The sequence below is a fragment of the Cygnus olor genome, chromosome 9 (assembly GCF_009769625.2).
Source record: "Cygnus olor isolate bCygOlo1 chromosome 9, bCygOlo1.pri.v2, whole genome shotgun sequence".
Lineage (NCBI taxonomy): Eukaryota > Metazoa > Chordata > Aves > Anseriformes > Anatidae > Cygnus > Cygnus olor.
In genome coordinates this window covers 17,238,092-17,265,731 of record NC_049177.1, presented here as the reverse complement: position 1 = coordinate 17,265,731, position 27,640 = coordinate 17,238,092, and the positions used below count along the sequence as shown (strand labels likewise).

The 27,640-nt window shown below is 49.7% G+C and overlaps 1 protein-coding gene and 1 long non-coding RNA gene across 13 annotated transcripts; one reads left to right on the top strand and one right to left on the bottom strand.

Moving 5' to 3' along the window:
- Window positions 1–10: 10 nt before the first annotated feature.
- On the bottom strand, window positions 11–27,593 carry AP2M1 (adaptor related protein complex 2 subunit mu 1). 12 transcript variants are annotated; one of them, XM_040567926.1, is made up of 13 exons: window positions 27,468–27,536; window positions 26,687–26,759; window positions 25,603–25,688; window positions 16,405–16,517; window positions 10,725–10,990; window positions 10,107–10,189; window positions 5,705–5,840; window positions 5,467–5,608; window positions 2,937–3,056; window positions 2,261–2,396; window positions 1,723–1,820; window positions 1,478–1,589; window positions 11–1,143 (listed from the first exon to the last, which is right to left on the bottom strand). In XM_040567926.1, exons 4-13 carry the CDS (start codon window positions 16,476–16,478, stop codon window positions 1,009–1,011), a joined length of 1,302 nt encoding a protein of 433 aa, XP_040423860.1. In that variant the 5' UTR covers window positions 16,479–16,517; window positions 25,603–25,688; window positions 26,687–26,759; window positions 27,468–27,536; the 3' UTR covers window positions 11–1,008. The 12 variants fall into 12 exon arrangements, with proteins under 12 accessions (XP_040423860.1, XP_040423858.1, XP_040423849.1 ...); XM_040567924.1 differs by having other exon boundaries at window positions 25,603–25,685; XM_040567915.1 differs by lacking the exon at window positions 25,603–25,688 and adding an exon at window positions 6,389–6,394.
- On the top strand, window positions 1,476–8,736 carry LOC121075067. The gene is made up of 3 exons (XR_005822697.1): window positions 1,476–1,617; window positions 7,437–7,442; window positions 8,726–8,736. It is a non-coding gene; the product is annotated as an uncharacterized LOC121075067 (long non-coding RNA).
- Window positions 27,594–27,640: the final 47 nt, after the last annotated feature.

The following is a 27,640-nucleotide window of genomic DNA, read 5'->3' as shown; positions in this document are numbered from 1 at the left end:
CACAGCCGTCTCCGTTCTACACAGTTTATTAGGTTCAGCGCTGGACAAATCACGGGGCGTACAAAATGGAGACCACACTACCAGAAGCGGGACCGCGGGCGGCAGCAGCATTCCTATGGCCCAGAAGCGTTCGGTAGAAGCGCGGAGAGGGGGGGCCGGGGCCGGGGGGTTACTGGCGAGTGCCAGAGGACAGACCCCGGCCGCGTCCTGGCAGAGCTCAGCTGAGCCACGCTCCCCGCGGCTCCGAGTCGTTTGGAAAGGAGCGCGGGACAGAGGGGCCACGTTTCCAATTGGTTTGGAAAGGAAAGACTGGCTCGAGCCAGCAGCAGGTGGGGGGTAAGTGCTCTAAGGACCCGAAATGCTGTGCCACCCACGTACACACCAGCAAGAGTCTAAACCCTCATCGTGTTTTGGTCACGAACCTTCCCACAGCAGGGCTCTATACTGAGGACTTTGCAAGAAGGAGGAAGGTGGTGAGATGCAGCGAGCCCACCACCTCCTCGGGTGGAAGCCCAACAAAACTCACCACCTCAGGCATCTCAGACTGGCCAGCAACATCTACCACAACAGCAATAGCTAGTACAGAAGCCAGGGTAACTTCAACTCGGATTTGTCCAGTCTATGTTTAGGTCTATTCTACGAGTACATATGCACAAGAACTTCAAAAATACTAGGATATGATGCAAGTAGTGAGACACCAACAGAAGAGAAGTTTAATGGTGGACGTTCCCTAGAAAGATCACGAGAGGATGGGAGTTAGACTAGCCCTTCCCCGCCCTGGGACCGGGAGCAGGAGGCTGGCCGCAGCCCTGCACGAGCCCGGGTTCTGAACTTCAGCTGCGGCGCGGGTGGAAACCAAGCACAGGCAGGCAAGTCCGCTCCCACGGTGAGCCACAGGGTCTTTCGATCTGCGTAGAGGGGCCAGGCCGATGTTCTCTGAATGTACTTGAAGACTGAGGAGACGCGGAGGATGGCTTGGAGAAGAGGGAGCCTGCCAGCCCGCTGGGGCTAGCATCTGGTCTCGTAGATCCCACTCCTGCCGATGTACCTCACCCATTTTATCACATCGTGGTCACTGTAGTTCAGCTTTGGCTCAAAGACTTTCAGGTAACGCACCTTCAGCCCAGAGGGCGCAAACGGGACCTGTTGGGAAAGGGAAAGGCAATGGAGAACATTGGTACAGAGGGATAAGATGCTCTCCGCACACAACAGCCCAAGGAGCCCCAGGCTAAGCACCTAGAAACAGACACCAAGAGCTCCCCCTTGTCACCATGCATGGTGACAGACTCCAGGGGCTTTAAAGGTGATTTCTTCCCCATTAGCTTTGCCACCTGGCTGGCTTCACTTAAGGCAGAGCTGCACAACAGCTTGCGATAGCGAGTACTCAGAACCGTGCAGTTCCCATGCGGGCAGAAGGGAGTAGACTGCCAGAGCTTCGCTAAGGCCAGCTGCCCCCAGAAGGCAGGCAGAGACTCACCTCAAAGTTCATGGAGATTGGGGGCCGAGCCCACTTCTTCTTGTCATTGGTGGGCAGCAGCTCGATCTCTGCACTGATCTGGGATTCCTTCATTCCAGCCATACGTTTTATCCTACCAGAGAAAACCCAGACGTGAGGAGGTGCCCAAGTTTACTCTCCCCTCCCCTACAGGTGCTCAGTGCAGACGGGAGCACTGAACGCTCCTGCCTCCCTCCCCAGACCCTGCTCCCAGCACGCTCACTTACTTCCACACAATGGCATTCTCACTGGCCTTGTACTTCGCCTTCCCTTTCATGCAGATGACTTGCACTCCACTGGTGTTGAGGGGTGTTGGGATCCGGACCTGGAAGACAGAACGTGGTGAGCAGGGGAACAGAGACTGCAGCCAGGGCACTCTGTGCCATCTCACAGGAAAAAAAACCTGCCTCCTCCCAGGTCAGGCCAAGGGGTCTGGGGCAGCAGCTGCCCTCATCTCTCTCCATATCAGGGCCCCAGAGATCATCAGCTACCATGAGGCATCTTGCCTAACTCTAATTTCTTGCTTTGAAGTAAAGACTCAAACATTTTCAGAATCCACAACAAGGGTGTTTCAGAATCTGCCAAGGGTGACTGTGCAACTGAAAATAGCTTCCACTTTCCCCCTGCATGGCATTTCCCTTCTACAGGGCAGCAGCACCACCACATCTGCGAGGCATTCAGTTCACTTTAGTCCCGCTTGAGGACTTGTCTGCGAGGACAGCACAGCAGGGGTCATAAGTAAAGACGTAATAAGCCACAGCTTACCTCTATCTTCTGAGCCAACAAGGAAGGTTTGAAATTTGATTTTATCACCACCTTCACTTCCAGCTTGGTCCGGCCCACCTCCCGCACCAGGGGTATCACCCGGAAGGGAAGGATGATGTCCTTAGTGGTTCGGTATCTGCGGGCACAAAAGCAACGTCAAACTCTGAGGAGTTAACTCCCTTAGGTTCTCAAATTGTACCACCTTCCTAAGGAGACAGACTCTTTGCACAGGGAGCAACCTAGAAACCTTCTTCAAGGTTTCCTTGTTGTTTTTTTTCATTCCCAACTTTGGGACTACAGTATCAGCCAGAAAGGAAGCCACCCCAGAAGGAAGCAGCAGTCCGATCTGCGCTGCCCTAGGGCAGTAATAGCTTCTTTAGCCCAAGTTTTGTACCAGGTTCCTGCCAAGTGACCCTGCTCGTGGATGCCAGTTTTAAGAACTTAGAACAAAAACCAGATACAGCAGGCTAACAGGCAGGAAAAGAAAACCATGCAGCTAGGTTTCTACCACATCTGTAAACGAAGCGACAACCTACAGATTCTACTCCGAAAAGAAAGGAGGCAAGTGCACAGTTGTTAGGTGCTCAAGGGCCGCAGGTATGCCCGAGACCAGCAGCACTAAGGCAGCAGCAGCACACAGATGCCAACACCAGCCTGTTCAACCCCCTCACCATACCTCATGAGCTCAAACTCTCCGTCTGGTGGAATGAAGCTGATGCTCCTCTCAGAATCAAATTTGCTGAGCCTCACGCACTGGTGGAAAGTGCAGTCATCAATGGCGATTGACTGTTTGCCGCTAAAACACAAGACAAAGTTAAACAAGTGCAAGCTGCTGCAACCCGTAGTGCAGAGTCTGCTCAGGCAGAAACTATTCTACAGAGCATGGTGCCATTGCAGGTGTCCAGGAAATGGGGAGGCAGGGAGAGATTCAGGGGACAGCGGCCTCCTGGCTCAAACTTCCCTCACTTCACCGCTGCCAAGGTCGTATTTCAAGACATTCGTTTAAAAGAATTCTCTCCCTCGTCTCCCCGGAGATGCGACCCTTCTGTCACAGCCAGAGGAACACCGTGCTGGGGTCCGCCTGCCAGCAGCACCTCGGTACTGCAAGGGCAGCTCTGCTAACCCAGGTCGTCTCGCAGCACAGTTCAAAGGAGAGAACACTTTCCTGTCCACAAAGCTATCCCACTGCCACACAGCTAGGAGATGCTAGGTTTTGGGTCTTCCTTTTCAGAAATCTCTTCAGGGGTGTTGATTTCCACAGTGCTAGCAGCTGGTTTGATACCAGACAGAAGCTTTGTCCTCAGGCCAGCATGGTAACTGATTTGCCGAGGACCAGAATACTATGCCACAAAAGTTAATCTCTCGCTTTACAAAACATCTCCCCGGCTACCATCTGTGCATTTAGGTGCACTAGCCTAGCCTGACAGCGCTCAGCATGTGCTGGGTTCTAGCAGCAAGGAAGATATCCTCGGGGACAGGTCCTAAAGTTAGCTAAGAGCTCCCTTCAGCTACTGAGAGGGATCAGAAAATGAGAATTAGGTAGCAACAGGAGAGGGAGCAGTACAGAAAAGGTGCTGCAGTGTAGTACAGCAATATCTAGGTTGCCTCAACTGCTATGAACAGCAGGGTAACCATTAAGTGTGCAACAGGCAGCTTCAGCTGTCCTAGGAGCCACCATTACCTGCTCAAAGGGGAAGCAGACTCACCCCAGGCTGACTGGCTGTTTACTTGACATAGAATAGCGGTGTAGTTTGTGCTTTATAGCAGGAGTTAGACTTTCCTACTCTGTTGCCCAGATGACAGCGTTAGCAGACTACTTCCTTGGTTTCGTTGGAAAACTGTTGGGAAAGGCCTGCTGCCTAGCACTAGTCCAGGCATTGGGCAGCATTGCTCAGGGCTTGGCAGTGCCACGTGCCAGAAGCCAAAACGCAACTGGCAGCAACTGTTCCTGCTGGTCACCTCCGCTAAATACTTCTGGACAGTGACACCTCCAACCTCTCGCCTGCTAGAGAACCACCCAGCAAGAATCCACGTCCATCCTGCTTCTCTAACTCAAAAAGACAGCACATCTACAGGTGAGAGCACTCGCAGTACGCAAACTCTGGGACAGCACTGCTGACTCTTCAGAGGCCTACACAGATGATATTTTCACTAGGGTATTTCCCCACTGGGCAGCCAGTTGAGGCTCATCCATTTTGTTAGCTAAATTCACGTACTAGAAAGACAGCCTAAAGGTGACAGTGAAGTGATAGCTCTTGGCTTGGTTCTGAGAGAAAAGGCAAATAGCAGCGCAGCTCCATGTACAGGAACCATCACGGAAAGTGTCTGAGGGCTGAGTTACATGCACAAGTCACACAAAGCAAGAGACAGGGGGAGAGCAGAGTGCACACAACTGAAGCGGGTTATCTACCTTCCCAATTCACTGAGGGGTCAGCAAAAAAAAAAGAAGAAACAGCTGAGTCACAAACGGTTAGTGGGAAAAAAAAAGTGGCAGTCCCTTTGCTTTTTTCTCTTCACCCCAAGCAGGAAGGCTGGAAAAGGCACAAGATCCATCTTCATCTTCAGGGTTGGTACTGACTGAGGCACAGCTGGGAAGGAAGGCAGCTGGGCTCCCAGAAGGGATGAGCTGCCAGTCCACGCAGCCACCTGTATGCCAGCAGCAGGGCTTATGTAGTATTAGTCTGCCCACCACCCCAGAGTGCGAGAACAGTCTGGGTAGGAGAGGCTACGGTCAGACGAGTTCCTTCACTGCTCCTAGGGAACACTATTACTACTACAACCTATGAACGAGTCTCTGCGCTGACTAGAACTGCTTCTGACAAGCTCTGGGAGAATCCGTCTTGAAGAAATGTTTCCAGCTGCAAGAACTCCACACTTAACACCGTATTTGAATCTTAAAGATGATAGCCCAGAGAACCTCACAGCTCCTGTCGCTTGTTTTTGTATAGATGTGAAGTCAGACACCATAAATGACATCCCAACTGCTCACTCCAGCCCTGCTATGGAGAAGCCTTCCGTATCGAGGCCCTCAGGCTGGTAGCTCGCATGACAACTGACCTACCCAGAGAAAAATTAGCAGTAGTAGCTGAGGGGAAGAAGAGATGAGCTGCTTTTGTCAGATGAGAAAAAGCTACCAAGCGCTGCCCTTCCATAAGGGTCCCTGGTGGCAAGTGGCTTTTACCCCATGTTACCCCAAGGCCTCTTACCTTTTCCCCGTTTCATCTGCAGTCCCTTTACCCTGTTTTTCAATGACAATCTTGTCGTTCATGCCAAACTTGCACTCTGGCATTCCGCTCAGATAACTCTTCATCACCACTCTGCCAGAGACATGGGCACTCAAAACCTGACCTGGAGTAGAGAAGAGCACAGTGAGCACACTTAGGCCAGTCCCCACCAGTGATCCTTGAAGGGAAAAAGGATGCCAGCTCAACACCTCCCACTTACCCTGGGGGGACATCAAGAGATTCACACTCTCCAGCACATCAAGAAAGAGTTCATTGCGACGATATTTGATCCCTTCACGTCTCCATCCAATCTGTCCAGTCACCTGGCTGGTGATCTGGGACTGCTCTTCCTTAGTCTGAAGGGAAGAAATGACATATTAAATCTCTAGATACGCTGAAGGACTAAGAAAGCTTCATCTAAACCAAAGAGCAAGCACTTGCCACTTATTGTGCACAGCCACTTTTGACACTTAAAATTTATGTGTCGTACACCCCACGATTCGGTCACAAAAGCGTTCCCCCCTCAGCAAATTGTACGCCTAACTAAACACTGACCATGGAAGAGGCTTTCCTGCTGTCTTTATTTCATTAGCAAGTCCTTTAGGCTACATTTAGGTGCGGGGAGACACGGGCTGCACCGATGACATTCGAATCACGCCTGACGGAATGTCACTTCAATCCACATGTTAGACAGCTGACAGGCCAGCTCACACCCTTATCCAACACGAGACCCTAGGGCCGTGAAGCAGCTGGTCACCAAGGACTGCTCCATAACGACTGCAGTCATTAGCATGCCATTGGGGCAACGGTTGTACACCAACGTTAAGTTAACTTCGCATGAATCTAAGCGTTTGCTCTCAGTCTCCTGGGAGCATTGTGTAGAGAGGCACTGGGAGGTTCCTACCTGGTGCTACGGGCGGGGTCCAATCACGCAGAAAGTGAAGTAGATGTATAGCAGCAAGTGTGGCGCGCACAGGGTTAGACAGGCAAGCAGGTCAGTAGCAAGAAAAAGGAGGAAGGGAGAAAGAGGCAGGTTAGGCTTAAGGCTATCTCAGGACAGGAACAAAGCAGGCCAGCTCATTACTAATTAAGTAGCTAATCAGTACAAACAAGATGAGGGGCTCTGACCTTTAGCTCAGGAAGCCCAGTACTCCCAGCAGGGAAATGGCTTTTCTAACTTCAGCCCATCCCCCCCAAATACAAGGCAGGGCAGAGGGAGCGACAGATGGGCCAAATACCACTCCAGTAGTGGTGCTGTGCGGTCGACTCTGCATGCTGCCATTCCTAAAGCAAGCCCTGGATGTTTACTGTGCCGCAGATGCCAGTCTAAGAGAAGTACACAGCACCCGGGACTGCAATAATAAAGATGTTTTAATAAAACTGGGTCCTGTAAGGAGCTGTGTCCTTGTTAATCCCGTCTCTTCCACCAGAGTGGCTGCAGAGCACCACGGCGGGCCCTGCCCCAGCAGCCTTACGCTGGGCCCACAGGGTGGCAGTACACAATCTCGGTTTAGAGATGGCGCAGTCAGTGGCTTTGTTTCACACATGTTCTTGCCACAGAGCTGGTCGCTTCTTGAGCGAAGCCATTATCATAACATCAAAGAGGCAGAGCGGTTTATACTTCACTGGAACTGACTAGGTAAGTGCTCAATGCAGTACAAAATACTCCTCTCCTCTGTCCCACCAAAAAACCCCCACAACGTCCTTATCTGCCTTGTTCAATGCTTCGTTCAGGCTCAAGAGGAAGTGGAGAGGAGCACATAGATTAATACCCAGTCCTCCAGCTTCCAAAGCAGCCTCAGCTAATCAGAGACACTGATCGCATGCTGAAGTTCCCGTCTCCCACAACACCAGTGCCTTGAACCTCCTCTGGTCGCTACAGAAAGTGGCTGGGTGGACCTGGAAGCAGATGCCTAGGGAGTAACGAAGCTCAGATCACACAGCACCATAAGCGTTGTGTTCCCTTCAAGATGGATCAAAGGTACCCTGGTCTGAAATTTCTCAGAACCAGGACCTTGCCTGAGCTGGAAGAAGTCAGCTCAACTGGTACAGGAATATTCAACTTCCTGACTACCCAACCGCCGGCACAGTTACCAGGCTGAAGGCAGACGGCTACCACCAGGTTTCCTAGGCTCAGGCAGCTGTTGGTAGACCTCTTCCTGCTTCAGCAAGCAACACTAGCATTTTAGCATTACAGTGTGTCTACGGCTTGGGGAAATGCTGTAATTAAGAGTTAAAATCACACTCACAGAAAGCACTTGGAGAGGATGAAAGTGCCAACATGCTGTTAGTTGATGAAGCCTGGACAGATGCAGACAGCAGCTACAGGCTGAGAACTGAGCGCACACAGAGCATGGCTCCACCCTGCGCTTTAAGAGCAGGTTTAGCCTCTCCTGGAGGAAGAGATCTGAGGCAATGCCTGCACCAGTTCTGTTACAGGAGATCAGCACGACCTGAGCCCTGCTGTTTGACTAGTATCATGGAAAAGTATCATGGTAAAACCATGTTGCACGCCAGCACCTTTTTGAAATCTCTAGCGTGCTGCACCACCCCATTCACAGAGGACAACGGTACTTTTCTTGGCAAGCAATGCAGCAATATTGGACCATCTTTCAAAATCAAAGCAGATCTTAAATCCCAAGATTGCCAACCCTGGAAAGACCACTGTAGCCACGCAGGGTGGGCGTTCAGAGGGCAGCAGCTCAGAACACCTCAAATTCCTCACTGAGAACAAAGTCAAAAAGTTGAGTGTTGAAATTCTGCCATAATTGCAGGTTTTATTCCTTAAAGTCAGCAGGACACAAAGCTCAAGGAAAGCTCAAGGAAAGCACCCCCATGAACTAGGCAGGGAAAAATGGAACAAGGTTGACAGACGACCCAGCCCCACATTTAAGCCCAAGGTATCTGTCAGAAGATGGCTGTAAGTGAAGGAAGAGTCTGAGGCTAGAAGAACCAGAGTAAAGGGAACCAGGCAATACAGAAAGTACTGTTTCAATTGTTTCCCCTGCAGTACCATGTCTGGATAGGATCACTTCTGCTCTTCTTTGAACTGGGATGCAAAGAACTCCCACACAGAGCACAATAACCATGAGCTGTTACTTATGAATGGCTGTAGACCAGAACTCCTGTTTGAAAGGGAAGGACTAAACCTGTTGTTGAATGAGGTGAGGTGCTGTGACAGTAGTTTGCACACGAGCAGTGTCAGAGTTCGTTAAAACTGTCAAAAACACAAAAAAAAGAGGTAGGGAAGGAAGTGAGGGTGGTGGTTAGTTTTTTTCCTAGGAACAGGAGCTGACTCAGCTATCTTGAGTGCTGACTTCCCAGAATGTCAGACTGCAGAAGGCCACAGTGATTTACATTAAAGCTCGGGATGGGGGACGGAGACCGGATGCACTCACATCTGGCCACTGATATGCGCGTGCCCTCTTGCAAAACACTGCTTGTTGCAGCAGAAAATGTTGCTTGGGGTAGCTGTTCTCTCTCCCTCACTCTTGAGATGCAGCTAGGCTTACTACTAATAGATTAAAAGGAGTCCTTAGGAAGTCAGCGTTAATGAAAGGAGCTAGAACAGAGCCTCCAGAGACTCTAACCTCTGCTCATCCTTCAGAGGAACAGTCTCCAGGTAAGCTCTTGTTTAGTACTTCTGTTTGTACCTTGGGTCTTCAGTTTCACCCAGATCTCTTTCCTTTTGCAGACAGCTTCAGCAGACTGACTCCCAGCTTTTCTCCTGACTCACCTGCTACATAGCCTAGAAGTCAGTCCTCTCACCTAAGGCCTCGTTAGGAGTTGCACAGCTACGTTAGAGGGACAAGGTGAGCGACATCCCTCGGGGACACAAGAAGCAGTAACTACAGTAGCATTTTGGTTTCACAGAGGCTGAGCATGAGCTGCCTGAGATGGGAAGCCTAGTTTTGAGGACTAGCCTGGTGTAGGATTAGAACTAGTTCAAAAAACATTCCCAAGAACAGCCTAATTCAACTGTCTTTTTCCCCCAGGTGTCCCTTATCTTCTATCTCTATGTAAGCTTTGTTGCAAGGGTTACTACTATACCGAATGTGCCACAGAGAATTTCATCTCTAATGTGAGAAAGCCCAGACTGTACTGATGCATCTGCTGATCCGCAAAGATGTCACAGGCAGCAACAGAGTAACGTCAGTTTCCTGACTGCTAACAAGACTCAGAAGGCTGAAGAATACTTCTTTACAAGGTAGGCACGAAAGCCTGACAGCTCAAAGCACCGAAGGCTGGCAGAGAACAGACCTGCTCAGTGAGATTCGCACACAGGACAGCTATTTCTGGTTCAGCAGGCAGATGTGTTTATTCTCTGTCAGAAGCTGACAGAGCAGCACCTGAAGGCAGCGATCATTTACATGCAAGGGACAAGCACCACCCCAGCACAGGGCCCTTCCTCTCACACCTTACTAAATGCCAGCGAGGTCACGCAAGCACAGAGACATCTACAATGAGGTGACACTGAGCTACATCCCAGCCAGAGAGTTCTCAGGCTACTCAGGCATCTTCACCCAGCACAGGTCAAGTGGTTAGTTGCATAATTAAGACCATGCTTTCTTGAACAAGCTGAACTAGCAGAACAGCGCTGTACCCCAGATCCCTCTGGTTACCTGACTCTTGATGCCTTGCTGAGTGATGAAAGTCTTCAGGGCCCCCGTTTCAGAGTTCTGAGGATAGCCAAAGTCCAGGATTTCTACGGAAGGGTAAAAGATGGTTAGCTCAGAGCCACAAGCCAAAGCTGCAACATATAAACACAGCAGCCACGTTAACCATTGCTATAAGGAAAGCAGTGTCTGTGCACTAACTTGCTCGTATATTAAGCCTCTGGACAAGAGGCTGGAGTACTCTTTAGCAAGAGAAGAAAAACAAACAGCCTTGCTAAACTGACTTCCCTGTACAGTGTTTTGGATAGGAAGAGCGATGGACAGCTCTCCAGAGTGATGAATTTGCTGGTTTCTAAGTGACCGCATTTCAGGATTAAATATCAACTCAGTGTTATGATAGCTCTACATCTGCACAGGATCCACTCAAAAGCTGGAATCCAGTACCAGCTACCTTATTTACAACGGGGCACAGCTCCAATGATTCAGCTAGGCAAGCCCTGATCAACACAAGGCTGTGGACTTGAGATGTTACCGTTCCAACTTGGTGTTACATCAAACTAAACTAAAAGCTACCGAATGACCAAGCGCAGCATCACGTAGCAGATTAGAATGGAAACATCTCACCATCCAGCAGCTCATAGATCAGCACGAAGTTGTTCTTTATGTTCTCCTCACTGATCTTCCCAAAGTAGGCAGTCATCACGTCACACATCTTGTAAAGAAACTCGAACACCATGGCGGCGTTGACATTCTGCTTGGTGACAGCAGCCAGCCAGATGTTGGAACGCTTGACGTGGAAGAAGCTTGTGCGGGCGATGTTGGTGACAGGCGAGCGTACCTGCTGCCGTGCGTGGATGACATTGACGCGGAAGGCGTCCACGGCATTCCGCCTACGAGACCACCACCAAAAGGTAAGTTAGCACAGTGTCCACGAAACAAATTCGCCGCACAGCTCTGCTTATGTGATTGCTGAGGTGAACTACACACGCCCAGCTCACTTAGGAAGGGCGCCTGGGATGTCACAGCCAAGAGGGACAACCGAAGGCTCTGAGCAGAGTTGGACGTTAAATCCTGCGCAAACTCCAGGAGAGGAGTTACTGCTCTCTGTGGACCTTTGGACTACAGGGCAATTCTAACTGCAGTCAGAAAGAGAAGCAAGCTAACCTCCACGTGGAGTCAGATGACAAAGGAGTTTCAGTTTATTTTGCTAGCACTCCCGATTGCCATAGCCAGGAATGAACACTAGAACAGGCTCTCGGGCACGTGTTTTGAACAAAAAGCTAGTCACTACCTGCTCTGCGTGCCCAGGCCTTCATACCCCTGCCCCAAAACAAATCCATAGTCTCCCATGATATTCTTTAATGGCAGATCCCCCCAGATATACCACTGAGGAAAAGACAGCAAAACCTAACCAGGTCACCTGATGGATGTCAGTGCCTGGGTACACCATGAAAGGCAGTTTTAGTTCAGATTCATCTCACCTCCATTTCCCAAAGTACCCTGGAGGGCAGGCTAAGAGCAGCGAGCAGGATTAGGAACATTTTGGGCTTTCCAGTTATATGTCCTCTCAAGCCTGCTGTGCTTCAGAGCAGGTCTCTGGCAGACAGAATTGGGGTCCCCATGGTGCCACATGCTAGTAGCAACGCATTATGTGCACTGGAAGATCCAGTACCATTTACAATGGGAAAGAAGTTCTGCAGTGCAGAAAAGGTGCTGCACGACTTTCTCCTAGCTGCTAACATCTTTAATCCAAGCTTGTTTCACTGTCTATACACTAGTGACAGGGAACAAAGCCCTCCCAAATAAACACGGATCTCCCCATGACATCCTGGTTTCCAACCTCTTCCACACTTTCTCATCCTGTAGCTACAAGTCAGGGTAAACTCCCCAAATTAAGTGAAAATCCACCAATACTAAGACCACAGGAAGGAGAACTGAGGGATTTATATTACAAAGCTGAGACTTAGAGCAGTAGCCTGCCTACCAAGCCAAGGCACATCTAGTTGTGCTTTACTACTCGTACCCTTCCTTAAGGCTATGCAGAACAGGGGGGCTCCTCGCTGCAGTGTCAAGGCCCATGGTAAGGAATATGCAGAACCGTGTTTGAGAGCAGACAGCAGTCACATCCTTGCGAGCAAGGATAAAGGCATACAAATGTTCATAAGCACCGAGGGTTGTCAACGGTCCAGCAGACAGTTTGAAAACAAAGGATATTCAGGGGAACACGTGCTACCATGGCAGGTGTTTTTTCCTTGAAGGTCAGGGTAGACATGTAGAAGCCTCATCAGTAAACACCCTCCCCCATAAGCAAAATTCTGGCCTTCGAATACTTCCTAGGTTTTATTGCTCCAGAAGGCTTGTGAGTTAAATCACTATTTGATTTCTACCTCGATTTTTCCATAAGAAAGCAGTTAATCTACTGTAAAATAACAGTATCTAGAAGTCCCATTCCTCCCCTTCAGTAAGCCTCACAAGGAAAGCTCAGCTTGTACTGGAGCATCAGCCCTCCCGGCCTCGAGTTCTACCCGCTAGAACTAGCAGCAGAGCCAGCAGTCAGACTGGTGCACGCTAGAGAAGCCTCAGGTGAGCGAAGCTTTTCCAGCACACCAACTGCCCGCTGTGCAGTGCCAGTCATGGCCTACCCGCGTCTCTTACCTATTGCTACAGCAGCCAATGAGATGGGATGGACAGAAATGGCGCCAGCGGAGAAAGGAGGAGTGACAGCAACAAGAGAAAGGGTTAGAAACACACACACAAGGCACAATGATTCCAAAGAGATAAGGAGAGACCAAACAGCACCCCCTCCCCCTGCTCCTGGGCGCAAAAGGCCCAGGTAGGCCTGGCTGGAAAGTAACAAGCTGTGGCAGCAACGAAGCCCTCGCAAGGCACAGCACTGACGTGCCATGGTCAGATCGCCAGTGTCGACAGACTGGGGTTCTTTTGAATTTCAGGACTAATTGGGTGTTTAGTCCAGATGAGTGGGATCCACATCACATCATTGGTATCCACGCTGCCCTGCTAACACACGTGGCAGGCTTCAGTGGGGGGAAAAAAGAAAGAAACAATCTGAGGCACAGCCTGGGGACCACAGAGTACCACGTTTCTTCTTCCCTCAGCCTGCCTCACCACGGGGCTGCAAGTCTGAGTGGGCACTGCTGTGGCAGTGCTCTTATTTGAGGCTGTTTGGGCTGACACTTTCTGGCCTGGTCCAGCCAACAGGAAATGCACCGAGTTTGACAGAGCTTCAGCGCATCTGGAGAGATATGGCACGTCCTGCAGGTTCAGGCACTGCTCTATCCAGCTTGCACTTTTTCCATAATGATCAAGAGCTATGAAGCAGAAGTGATGTCTTAGAAGCTCAGAAACAAAACGCCTATCCCATTTAAAGTGCATGCAGTTTGTCATGTAAGCTGCTCAGTTTCAAATGGCTTATTTTTTTAAAGATCAAATAGCTACATTTTCAAATGCAGGTAGGCTCTCCCAGTGACCAAATCACTGAAGAACAAGGCACTTAAGGTCACAATAGAGCCCTCCACAGTATCCTGAATTAAATGCATAGTGCTTTGCTTATATTTTTAAGAGGCTGCTTATGCATGCAGCTAGCTGCTGTATAGACAGATGCACTACATGCACTAAAGCCATTCTTCTAAGTTGCAAGCAAAGGAAGTCCAAGTTTTGTGGGGACTGTTTTCTGCCTTTATCAAAGTCAAGGGAAGTGTTGCTTCATTGACTGCCACTTTGCTCATCAGCATTTGAGCTAGTATGTGCTTATTTAGGCCCTTAAACCGTGCAAGGGGAGGGGTTCTCATTACCGCAAATGGCTTTTAATCTCTCCCAACACAGCCTGAGGCTTCAAGACACCAAAGGGAAGTGCCAAGACCAAGAAGCCTTACAGGTCAATCACTCCAAATCCCCATGAAGACAGGCAGCAGCTATGCTCATTTCCCACTCAGCCTACCTCCCAACAAGCTAGATGGGCTCAACCCCCTGCACTTCAGATTTATCTGGATTAAAGATTGAAGTGTTCTAGAAATCTACTGGCTCATTGTTTTGAGATGGAACCCCTACAGAGGAGAGTACAAGCTGCAGGGAAAGGCTGTTCCTTGCCTTACCTTTCTGAAAGCTAGGTAGGGTGCTCAGAGCTTTCAAGTACACCTGGTACTGATGCTAGCATTCATAATAGGAAATAACAGATACCTACTTCCCTTGCTATAGAGCTGAAGATTCTCAGTTACTTGATTACAAGACAAGGCTGTTCTAAGACAACTTGTTTTATAAGGTTACATATCCCAAAGTTGTAAACCAGGTTTGAAGGCCTGTTTCAGAAGGAATCCAACGTCTTGGGAGCAAGCTCGGTTAATAGCCAGCACCAGCTCCACGTAAGTCCCAAGACTGGCACTGAGACACTTTCACAGAAAATTAACAAAGGATTTTATTCAAGGCAACACTAACTCCTGAAGTTCTAGAGAACACGTGAATCTTCGGCACCTTTTTCCAAAAGAAAAAGTTAAGATTAGATCGGGCAGGAAATCCAAATTTCTAGTTTTGCCTGGCCAGCCAGTAAGAAGTACTTCATTACTTGCTGAACAACTCAGTCACTTCACGAGAGGGATGAGCCAAGACAAAAACAGTGGAAGATCATTACATTAAAAGAACTATTTCACTCTCCAGTTTGCATCTCTATGGCCAGAAGGCCCTTTAAATTAAAAGGTCTTCTTGAATAAAGATCAGTTCAAGCACAGTGCAATCTAAGTGCCGCAAAAAACAACAAAATCTTATTGCCACAAACTGCAGCAACATCGTCTCTAGCTCCACATACAGTGTTCTCAAATTTTATCAGTAATCCAGCCTCATTTGGTTCAGTCACCATACTATTCATTAATTAGAAGAATTTCCAAGTCAGATCTGGCACATGAATTGCTCTGAAGACCTTCAGCCAGCAGACATTCAAAAGACTGAAAGAATTACTACAGTAGAGAAGAGGCAGAACTTCATAGCCAGCAGTTTTCTGCTTCAGAAGTACAAAAGTACAAAGCTTCCTTGGCTCAGCTCCGTGTGGAAGATCTGGGATAATTTGGCCATCCTCACAACTGCTACTTTACTCCACTTAGAACAAGAGAGAGTTAAGGTATCACCTAGTGAACTTATTACAGGCACCATGTTGACCACTGCTACTCCTTCAATGAAACTGTGAAAGCCTTGGCAAGCTGCTAGTTCTACACCATTTTTAACCTCCGCTAGACAATCCATGTGCAGAAGGGAAGCTCTCTTCAGACTGTCTTGATTGTTTATTACAATTCGTGGCAACAAGTTATCTCACCGCACATTCTACTGCTATTTATCTTGGAGACGTTGTAAAAATATATTTTTCCTAAAGCAGCCAAAAGGATCTCTTGGACTTTGAGAGAATGCTTACTGTGACCCTGTTTCCATTAGCTGCATTTTAACTTGCTAACTTCAATTACTAGCTTCCACCTAATGCCTCACATTAATCATAACCACTAGTAACAGTCCTGCTGCGTGAGAAAGCCACTTAAGGCTTGCACTCCAAGCAGCAGCATCACTTGGTATCAGGCTCCTTAAAACACTACCCACTGCTCATAAAACACCAGTTCTCGTTGGGTTCCTTCTGGGAACTAGCAGCCTAGGAATGGTACATACCCAGTCTAAGTGAGCAACATTGCACTCCACACGACTGTTATGATACACCTATACCTACTGAAGGCTTTCAGAGATCCCACAATTTTAATTACCCAACAGATGTAAGCTTTTTTTTTTTTTTTTTTTTACTTACAAGGCTGACATACAAGGTTGGGGCAGAGAATGTTAAGTGTACAGAGGTGGTTACTGGCACTTTGACACTGCAAGCAAAGACCAGAGGCAGTCTGCTGTATGCCTGTACTTGATACTAGCCATCTGTGTTTGAAAGGAGTTCAGAGCCCTGGTTACAATGCATGGCAGACAGTTCCCACATGACTCCTCCTGTAACATTTTAAGGATTACAGTTAGGCTGGTAGACTTCTGCAGTGGCAGTCCACATTGTTGAAACATTTGGAAAAACACCCAGATCTCTACTATCCAAAAGGAAGCCCTAGCTTTGCCTGCAGGTTATCCTTTACTACCATCTGTAGGTGACCTGGGCTTAGTAAGAACGTAGCTATTTCTTACCTAGGCCTAGAGCAGCAAGTTGAGTTGCAGTCTTACATGCATGCACAGCTAATGCAGAACAAAGCAGCTCTGGGTTGTCGTCTGCACCACACTGAGACGGAAATGCAAAGACCATGGATGCAATAGAAGCACTTACCCAATGTCATCCCGGTAGACTCGAGAGATTAAAACCTCTCCTTTGTGATTATAGATGAATAAGCCTCCGATCATGATGGAACTTTAGTCTTCTCTTTCCATGTTGCTTAAGACCTGAGGCAAGAAAGCGCACACGTTAGGCTGCAGGGCAACAAACAGTACAGCAGGCACAGGCTGACATCCAGCCAGGACACCTCCACAGAAAGCACTTCGTGCAGTGCCTGCAGTGGTGAGGACCTGATAGCTCACACCTTGATGCCATAGGAGTAACAAACTCCAGCAGACTGCAGGGAAAGATGAGTGGAGAGCACACACACAGATATTAGTGAAGGTCTGGTGCTGTCAGCTCCTTCACTAGTTTATATCACTACACCTGGCCAGGCCAGGGCTGAGGCCCAGCAGGGCGGCTTGATACTCAGTGTCTGCCTCACACTTGCAGGAGGAGAGCACAGAGCTCCTTACACAGGACTATCAGAAAGTGTTTTACTCTGGAGAGGAACAAAGTAGCCTTATTGCTGCCATTTGAGGTTATACTTTTTGATCTGCTAGGATTTTATGTGAAAAAGTTTGTGTTCCCAAGGCACAGACCGCATGTTCCATGAAAGACATGAGCCCCTAACCACGGCCAGTCTCTACAGATCAGCTTCCTCCGAGTCTCCCTCAGAGGCACATCACAACAAGGACTCGATGAGAAAGCCCACCAGGAACCAACAGCCTTGTCCTGGATCTAAGGAGCCACTGCAGGAATCCTGACAAAAGCCTGGCTGAGGGACTCCGAGCTTGTCTGTAGCAACTCGGAGAGGTCAGGTCAGTAAATACAGCTGCAGGGCAGCCAGCAAGGCACGAGGCACTGACCACAACTGCGATTTGTAGCCAGGACTGAAGCTTAGAATTAGCACTGCAATAGATGCTGGCTAACTTCACATTCACCCATCAGCACGGACAGATCAAGGCTCAAGAACTGGAAGTGCCTGGCCTCTCCCTTGAACGTGAGGGAAAACAGACCTGGAACTGCAAGGAAATCGGAGACCCTTTATTTCTCCTATAAAGCGTGCGTCCCCACAGCGACTGGCACACAAATCAGATCACTGCATGGCAGGGTGTTAGTGGCAGCAGGTCCACCCTGGTTTATTACTGCCTGCCTAGGAAGGCTGCTTAACTTAAAGAGATAATGGATTCCAGGGCAGCAGCCATTGATCTCGTTGCTCCAGTAATTCAGTCTGCTGGATGAGGAGCAATCAAGGGGAGTGCTCCTAAACATCTTTCTAGCCAGTAAGTCTACAGGTAACGATTATTTAAGCAGCATCTTGACAAAGCTCGACACACCTGCTTGGGATCATAGCTGCCTAGCAGTAATGGGCTGCATTAATAAATAGGTACAAAAAGCTAGCTTCAGAGTCAAAACAGAACAGTCTGGCCATGAGGTACCACTGGGGCAGATCTCAACCGTGAGCCACTTTACCTGGGGACTAGTGTCTTAGAAGTTACCCTCTTAAGCTGATCTCTTTCTGCAGCTTGTTTTGAACAGAGCTTCAAAGCCGACAGACATTATTGAGGCAGATTTTTTAATTTATTTATATATATTTTTTTAAATATACAGCTTCTTAACCTGATCCCCTTCCTGTAGTCACCCACACTCCTCCTTCACCCCAGTCCAAGCCATAACACCCATTCAGGCAACTGCTTGGCCTGCTTCGGCCAGAGAAGAGCACCACAAATATGATAGGGCAAGGCTCGTACCCAGCTCTGGGGACCATCACACAGGTATTTCTCTCAGCTTCAGCACTGGAGAGCCTTAGATAACCAACCACCTCCGCAGTGCTGCTGGGGAGATTAGCCTACACCCATTTGTCTGGGGTGGGTGGGAAGGATAGGGACAGGCGAGCCTAAAACAGCTGACAGCGAACCGATACGCCTTTGTTCAGGCGCAGCACAAACCAAGTTGGAGTGACCTTGCCTCAGATCATCTCAAAGGTCAGAAAAATAACAGAAGAGCAACACACACAGAGGGTCAGGACTTCCAGCACAGAGGCCTGAGAAACCATCTTCTAACGGGTACGTTCAAGAAACCGCAGCAGCCGCCCGCCTGAAGGTGGTATTGCACACGTGAGCTCTGCACTAAAACAAGGATTTTTAGATAGTGCAGCCACTACTTTTAATTGCAGGAAGGCCAAAAAACTCTTAATTTCATTAGCCTTTACACCAACAGCTACATTTTCAGCCATACCTAATGAGCCCTCAGAGAGCAGCCTTATACAAACATGTCTCTGCTATTGGTCTTCAGCTTCCAGATGGCTGCTTCTACTCACTACAAGGAACGAAAATACCAGAAATAGACACCGAGTCAAAATAGCGAGAAACTGAGGTGCAGTTTTCCCAAAACTCAGCAGTAAGCTTCCTGGCTTTTACTCCCACATTTTGCTGGCTGTGTCTCTGGCTATTATCAGGCTGCCTCCTGCCACTTGTCAGTGGCTTCACGTCACTGCCATCACCAATTTTTGATGGCCTGAGACTCCATCTAGCACAGAAAAATTTTAAAAATAACTTTTAAGACTATTTTTGCACCAGTGAAACAGTTATACTAGGACCTTAACACACTGGTTACACTTTAACTCTTGGATGCTTCTGTCTTAATAGTGCCAAGTTCTGAAACCTCACCTAGAAACAACTTATGTATATTTCCATGAGTGACTGTTAACTTCAGGGTACATTCCACCTGCTTCCAGGACAAGTGTCTTGTACCATCATGCAGAAACCAAACCTGTTAACATAGGGGCCTGAGATTCCCATGTAATTACAGAGCAAGAAAAGTCTTCTGAAGCTTCTGAGTGCCCCACGTGGGGGAATGAGGCTACACACACAGCAAGGCCCACATCCCCATGCCAGAAGACAAAGACAACCCAGCCGGCCAACAGAACAAGCCCAGGCTGTCAAGTTGAAGGAAGAGGCCGTGTCACAGACCCACAGCTACCCACACGAAACTCACAGCCCTAACAGGCACGCAGAAGGCCACCGAAGGGTAGAGCACAGGGCAGGAACCCAAAACACGAACATCTATTTGAACAGATGCCCGGCAAGTCTGGCGGATGCTGCTGCTGTAATTCAGCAGCCATGTGAAAGGCCATTCACACAGGACAAACGATGAAAACAGGAACCGCTAAGACAGTGAATGCAGCTTGTTGCCTGCTCTAAGAAATTCTTTCCTAATTATTTATTGCTTTTCTATCTCAGACAAGAGACAAGGATGTCTTTCTCAGACTGCTGCAGTGGTGGCTTCCACGTTTCGATACGGACCACTGCTACCAAACGTGAAGTAGTTCTTGCATCTTCCTTCAGACTTACATTGTATAGAAAGGTTTCCTGGAAGCTTATGCAACTGGCCAAAGCCGGATCGTGTGAATCCTACAAAACCTTTCCAGAAGATTCCTAGAAAGCACATCCTAGTCTTTAAAAAAAGTAATCTCCCTCTTGGGCTTTAACGCTGCTTAACTTATTTGTTCCACTATTTTTAGCATAAAGGAAACATCTGCTTTGATGAGCAACAGGGTCAGACACACAGCATACAAGACCGAGCATCTTGCTAGCATGACGACTGCTTCCTGAAAGAGCCTTGTTTTGACTATTTACTGCAGTTCTATAAAACAGATTGCTGATCAAGCTTCTTGCTGAAAAATTAAAGCCAGCTCTGGAAGATCCAGATATTTTCAATGGTGATAGAGATAATGAGGTTCTCTCTCTCATACGTTAGGTTAGAGCACATTCTGTAATAAGTTACAGACAGATGTGTCAGAATTTTTAACTGCACACAATACCAGGCAGCAGAGTCAACTGCTCGCTTATACATTAGCAAAAGCATGTTAGAGGAAGAGTAAATACAGAGCGATCCAAATGCTTTTAGTCTTAAAGAAAGTTCTTCGTCGACACAAAGAAACACCAGGCTTCTTCATCATACAAGTACACTGAGAGCTGAGCTTGGGCTTTGAACTTTCCACGTGCAGCTAGCTCCTACCCAAGCACACTGCACTAGTTAGGGTAAGAGCCACGTTGGTTCACAGTGCAGTTCTGTCAGCCCAGTATCTTGCCTCTGGTGCTGGCAATAAAGGGACAGAGATAACAGGAGGCACAGGTCAGGAAGATACCCCCCAGCAGATCCCCCAGCAATGGCACGTTTATTTAAGAACACCCAACGGCTCTTTTTAAGAGTATTTGCCCAGCCTTGTCTTAAATCTGTCCGTCAGCAGCATCCCATGGCAAAAACATACTGTGTAAAGAAACCTTTTTGTTTAAAGTCTGCTTTTTCTTTCCTCCCCCAGCTTTAACAGCCTCTAGTTTGTGTAGAGGAACAAGAAGTGAAGTACTAGCCCTCATGCTCTCCTTCCAGGCTACTCAGGACTGTGCAGAACTTCTCTATTGCCTTCATTGACTCCTTCCCAGAATAGTACGTTCCCACCTTACTCAGCTGCTCTTCACAAGGAAGCCGCTCTAAGCTTTGGTCTTTCTCAGTGCCTTCCTCTCAAAGCTTTTCCTTCTGGAAGGAAATTCAAAACCAAACATTATTGGAGATGTAGACAAACCATGGTATAGATATTATAACAATCCTGCTTTGATACCTTTTTTTAGTGCTTGACTTTTTAAAGGAAAAAAAACCTCAGCGTAACTCCCAGATCACACTGAATTCAGTCTTCCAGATGACCGCCCAGGTTACAGGCGAAGCACTATTTGCCTTTGCTCCCTAGCCTGATTTAGCCAAAGAATCAGGACTGCTCTGCCAGTTGGTTTTACAATGGCAGTCCGCCAGCATAAACGTACCTGGGAGATGCTCACTAGCATTACTTCATACCCAGCAGCAGCTTGCCTCCATAGGATTCTCCTCAAGCCTGGAGAACCTGCAATTCTACAGCTCTACAGACTGAGCCCAAATCCACATTTAAGTGCAATTTACCTAATTCAGTCCGATGCAACGGTGCCGTCCTTTCACCCAGCCTTCACCAACCCATCCATGGTGGAGGTTCAGGGAACACGACGATATTCCAGGCTTCTTAGCAAGCCCAGCATTTCACTCCCTCCCCACTACAGCTACTTCCATCAGCTAATCAGACCATGTACCCAGCTGGGAAACTCAAGAGGTGGAATGACTAACCCCAGATATATGAACCAACGAGAAGAAAGCTATACAAAGAGCACCATGCACGAGAAAGTTGCTTAAAGCTTAGCAAAGAGAAGGGCTCTTTAAGATGACAATGGCTCTCCTTGAAGCTGCTGCAGTGAAAATAAGCCTGCTTTGTTTTGATCCTCTCCTTTGTGTTTCGCTATGAGTCTCGTAGATACTGGTTCGAACCGCTTCAAAGTTACACGGCAGCTAGAATGAGTTTTTAGTGGGGCACTCCTGACCCGGTAAGATCATCCCCACGTTTCGGGATAATGAAGAGGTTTCGTTTCCAAAGCTGGTCTGAGAAGAGCCCAGCGCTTGCAATGGTTAAGAACTGCAGGGAGCAGCGCTCAGATTAATCTGAGACTGACATTCGGTGACTCACGGCTGTTGGAACCAGAAGGCCCCAGAATCAGAAACCCACCACGGAGCTGGGTTCATCTGCTCGCTGTGCACAAGCGACATGACTCAGAAAGCTTCCCAGTAACAGGCTTGCTCAATCAGCTTGCTATGACTCACTCCGCTCCTCTCCACAGCCAGCCTTTCCTCGGGAGATCACCCTGCGCTGTTTTGAGTTTCCTCAGGCTAGTGGCTCATTGCAAGACAGTTTAAGAGCAAAACCCATCACTTTTTAACCGTTTCTCTTTAAGTGCCTGGAAGCCAAGGTGACTAGCTGAAGCCTTTGGCTTAATGGTCTGCCAGCTGCATTTTCAGCCTTGTGCAGCTACGTTCCTTCCGCTTCACAAGCTCAAACATACGGTGACCCGCTCCACGCTGCCAGCTACAGCCTTGTTTTCTAGCTATGGTATGGATGGATTTATTCTACTTCAGGTGCAGAGAAGATCCGTATGAATACTGAATTTGCACCAGTTGGTGACTAATCACCTTAATTTAGGAACAACGGTCCTCTCCCAACGGCTTCTTCATTCTTCCAGCAGCTAGCCACTAGGGTAGGAGATCAAACCTCTGAACGCCACTCCCACAAATACCTAAGGCCAGCACGCTTCCTAGCCTGCTGCCAAGTACTCACATTCCAGGACACTTCCATTTCAACCCATAAATAGAAGGCAGAAGCATCCTGAGGAGCATCGTAGACAGACCACATACTTGAACACGCTTATAAACACACGAGGAGTTAAGGCTACATGGAAATGCTTTTCCACTCAGCTGAAAGTGACAGCACCAAAACACACCATTTCGGCAACTGCGAAGAAGCTACCTCCTTAAGACAGCCTACAACAAAAAAGGAACACGAAGAATTACTGGGATGTGGATTTGAGTGCATTTCAGTAGCTGCAGAGCTGACAAGCGGCAGGATTAGCTGGACCCACAGTGACTGACGTGGAGATGTGCACCCTGTGAAGAGAAACAAACGTCCTCTTCTCCAACCATGTCACTGCCCATGCCGCGTGGGGCTGTGCGTCAGGGAACGTTCCTCCCTCAAACCTTCGTGACACGTCAGACCGAGCCCCAGCAGCCAGCCTGCAGCCAGTCAGCTACAGACCGTGACCAAGGGAGAAGGAAAACTGCAAGGAAAGCATGGTATCTCAAAAAGGCTTTTGTCTACCAACTCTATCACAGATGGAAAACGCTCTGTTTATTGGGTCTGACCTACAGCCGGTTTCTTTCTGAAAGCGGTCAGACTTTGCCCTCGCAGACCTGCGCCGTGCCACGCGTTAGCAATGTGTGTGCGCGTGGTCAGGAGCGCAGGCTCGGTGCGGCAGGATCCTGCTGCTGGGCTGGGAGCTGCCCTGGGAGGATGCACTAACCCGGTGCTCAGCGAGCAGGGTTTGGGTAATTCCCTCCTCAGCACGCCAGGAGCCCAGCCTTCCACTTGTATTGCCTCTGCTTGGCTTCTGGCCTAGTATAGCTGTGGAAGAAGTGAACATACGGCACGGAGCCTTCTTAGACTAAAGAAGGCAGATGTAGGGAAGGGACTGACAAGCATAATTTGCTCCCTCCGCAGCAGTTTTTTCCCCTCTGTATCTGTAACAATTCTGGGAACACCACACGGAGCAGGATCGTTTCTCCAGACCTTGTCCAGTGTGCAGGCCTCGCGCATTCTCTGCCCAAGAACCACCAGTAAGAGAAGCACCACTTCAGTACTGCGGTCATCGATCATCAGGGTACGAAGGACAAGCCTGAGTTCCAGCCTAAATCCCAGATGTACGCAGACATTCAAACAGGTGATTTTCTCCAGTGCTCACGTCCCAAAACTCGAAATGTTCAAGCGACACCACGGAGCCCAGCAATCCTTCCTGCACCAGCAGAACAGCGCTAGCTTCAACCGACGCCGCAGACTTGGGAGCACAGCTGCCTGCCTTTTGTAACTACATTTGCAGAACCGAGCACAAAAAAGCTGATCTGCTCCAAGTCACTGCTCGGGAAAAAATAATGAATTGCTACTCGGTTTTCTACAGTGGAATGAGGCAACACGCCTGCAGTAACTGCAGCCTCACGTCCAGGCAAGAGATGCTTGCTCTAGCCCTAGAAGAATGAGGTACTGCCTGGAGGAAACATGTCACTAGCAGTGTGCCTACAGCCTGGAGTCCTGTAGCAGTACGCAGCCACCATACAATCTGAGCATCTGTTGGGATTTTTGCTACAGGAAAGAGCTAACGTACCTGTCTGTAACACCCCAACAGTTTCTCAAAGTTGCCCTTCAGCACAGCCAGCACCCGCTGAGCTCTCCATCCATTTTAAAGCACACCTTTAGGGCAGGCTGTATTTCACTACGCCACCTCCGCGTTTGCCACTCTCACCAAGACCCAAGGGGGCTTCTGCTCGCCTGCAGGCAAACCCGCACTGGCCACAGCCCCGCTGCAAGACAAGTTGTTGGCTTCACCGAGCTTCCTTGGCCACCAAGTACAGGGGCTGAACGATGCTCAGCAGTCAGCCCAAGACCCAGCCACTCCAGGCTTTCTCGCTGCCACTGAAGGGCGAGAAGTTTCCTCCCAGCACAGCCGTCACTCGGCTTGAAGGAGAGCAGAAGACAATGCTCGTTTCTCTCACCTACACAGCACGGCTGGGGAGCGGCAATCACAAGTCAGCCAATAAGCTGGCGTAAAACAACCAACCCGTTTAGTAGTCTATTAAAAGAAAGTTTGGGTTCTGACTTAACAGTAAATCCGCTGTGCGTTAACGAGCTTATCCAACTAAGCAGTTCAAGGTACGTTAGCTGCTCGAGCTCTCACCCAGGAAGAAGCCAGCGCTCACCCGGAGGACTGAGGGCAAGTCAACTGTAACCATTTCTGCATTCCGAAGTCACTACGGTCTTGGACAAGCGACAGCAGCTGAAGCAGGAGGGGGATTAGTCAGGATGCTCGGGCAAACTGGAGTTCCTTAGGAAGCCAACGTCGCCAGGCTAGCGCTAGCGTTATCAAACCAGAGGCTTAAGGCTTACATCGATGTCGCCACCCCACCAGCTAATCCGAGCACCTAAGCTTTGCTCAGAGGGCTGCATCAGCCACCTTCCAGGCCACGGGCTGCGCCTGGTTTTAAAGAAGAGTAGCCGCAATCACCTCATCCTGGGGAAGACAGGCTGCATGATTTAATTAAGAGGCATACCGTGAGCTAAAGAGCTACTGAGATAAACCCATCAGATTCAGAGGAACTGTTCCTATTTTAAACCCAATCCCATAAATCCCCACAACCAGTGGGCAGGAAGAGAAGCACGTTCAGCTCCCACCAGGCTGTCCTCCTACAGCCTGCTTCTGTGTGTCACGCAGCACGCGGGCAGGCTGGTGGGCAGCGAGAGAAACCCTGACGGAGGGAAACGTGGCAAGCACCCTTAATGCCACCAAAAACGCATTTAACACACCTCTCTGCCTTACTGTAGTCCAACCTTACCTGAATAGCCCCAATTACTTCTTCCACCTCCAGTGGTTTTTATTCGAAGGCAGTTTTAAAGTCAGTCTGCAGCAGCTTCCACTCTAGAAGTCTGAGCAGAGACTTCTGTTCTATTCATCTTCTAACAGAAAAGGCTGCAGATATGAGCCGTAGCTCACCGCAGACCACCAACGGCCTAGGTGCCTCAACCTGCCAACGCACCTCTTTCTGCTGTTCCTGTGGAGCAGGTAACTGCCTTTCACATTCTGTGCCTCAGCCTGCAAGCTCCTAGCTAAGCTGCCAACCTGCTGGGATCGAAATAACATATTGCTTATTCATAGCTTTTGATTCTGCGGGTCATCCACTAAAGGAAAGCAGCTGACTCTACCTGCTATACGTTGGCACCCTAGGCTGCCCTTCTCTCCATCCTTGAGTTACGCCTACAAACATCCTTAAAACACACCAACAGCCTTTAGCACTATAAGCTCAGAAAACCGATAGAAGGCCTTGTGTTGTACTAGATAGCCTTGTCACATCCCTGCGCCAAGAAGTGATAAGGCCAAGAAAAGTTTAACTAGGGTCACATGAAGTTTCTTTACAAAAAGAAATTTGGTCAGTGATTGTTCCCATTCCTTAAAAAGAAGAAGCCAAGATACTATCAACCCCCTGGAGAGCATTTCCTGTCATCTGTGCTTCAAGAAACCGGAGGTGCAATTCTTTGCAGCCTCAAAACTCAACACTTCAAAGACTAGAATTGTGTTATCTCAGGAGGGGGGAGAAGCCGGCCATAATACCCTTCAAGGATATCTCAAATACTCTCCCTGGAGGAAAATATGGCCAGCCTGCAGCCCAAAGAAGACTGGGTACCTTGTCACTAGATGTCAGTAACATGGCACTTCCTACAGAGGAGGAACGATGCCTCCCCTCTGACAGGGAAAATATGGAAGCAAGCAGCTTGGCAGCATCTCATCAGACTGGATGTTGTCCCTGCAAGCAAAACTCACAGGGACGAGCCCAGCTTTTACTAGATGGAAAAAGCAGTAAGTACAGTTCTGACAGCATTCACGCTGCCCAGCAAGAACCATGCCCACATGAGCACACATGCAGTTAGAAACCCATAACGCCCAGACCTGTGAGCCACCAAAACCATCCAGACTTGCCTATCTGGGAAAGTTCCAGGCTCAGATTTTGGCAGCCTCAGGCGAAGACTTCCCAGCAGCTTTGTCATACTAAAGCAAGCAGCAAACGGCTCTCGGAAGCACGCAGCTAAGAGGGAGAAGGCGAGATGAAAAGAGTCATTTCCTACCGGGGAGAGAAATCAGCTGCAGCGGACGATAAACAGAGGCTGCATTTCCTGCAGCCCTGCAGGCTCCAAAGCCCTAGCGAAGGGAAGAAAGGAAGCAGGGAGGCATCAGGGGAGCTGTTGGAGCGGGGCCCGCTCCCGGCTCAGCGCCGTTCAGCACCAGCAGCGCTGCTCCCTGCCTCGGCAGGTTCTCCACGGAGGAAAGCAGGGGCTGGCAGCCGTGACCCAGCTAATTCGTGCTCGTACTGTGTGGAGAAGCGTGAGGGAAGTCCCTGCCTGGCCCCGGCACCAGACCTTTGCTCAGGCTGACCGAGCCCGTGGGCGCAGACCTTCCCCGTACACCCGGTGCCACTCAGGGCTCCTCCGTCCCCACCCGCACCCAGCCCAGCGATGCGGGGCTGCCGCCTCGGCCCGACCGCCGCAACACGGCCACGAAACGCCCCCGCACGCCAAAAAATGATAATCAAAAAGGCAGAAAACGGCCTAGAGCCGGATCCAGGCGGCGAGGCCGGGGTCGCGGCGCAGCCCCTCACTGACAGAGAGCCCGCCCAGGGGGCGCCCCCACATCCCCCCCCCGGACCCCTCCCCGCTCCTGTCAGCGCCGCGGGCCCGCAGCCCCCCACCCCCGGCGGGCGCTGAGGGAGCCTCCACCCACCATCCCCCGGCCGCCCCCCGACCCGAGGCGATACAGCGAGCCCCCCCGGCGCAGGGAAGCCGCCCGGAGGGAAGAAGCGAGCGGCTCGGCCCCGGCAGAGCGCGGAACACCGGCGCGGAGCCCCCTCACCTGCCGCCGCCCGCCCGCCCGCCGCTCTGCCGCCCAGCGCCCAAGATGGCGGCCGCCGGCCCCCCCCCTCCCTCAGCGCCCCCCCTATCACTGCAGAGCCGCCGCCGCGCATGCCCCGCCCGCGCCCCGCCGCTATCGCGCATGCGCCGAGGGCAGGGCGGCCGGCGGGGCTG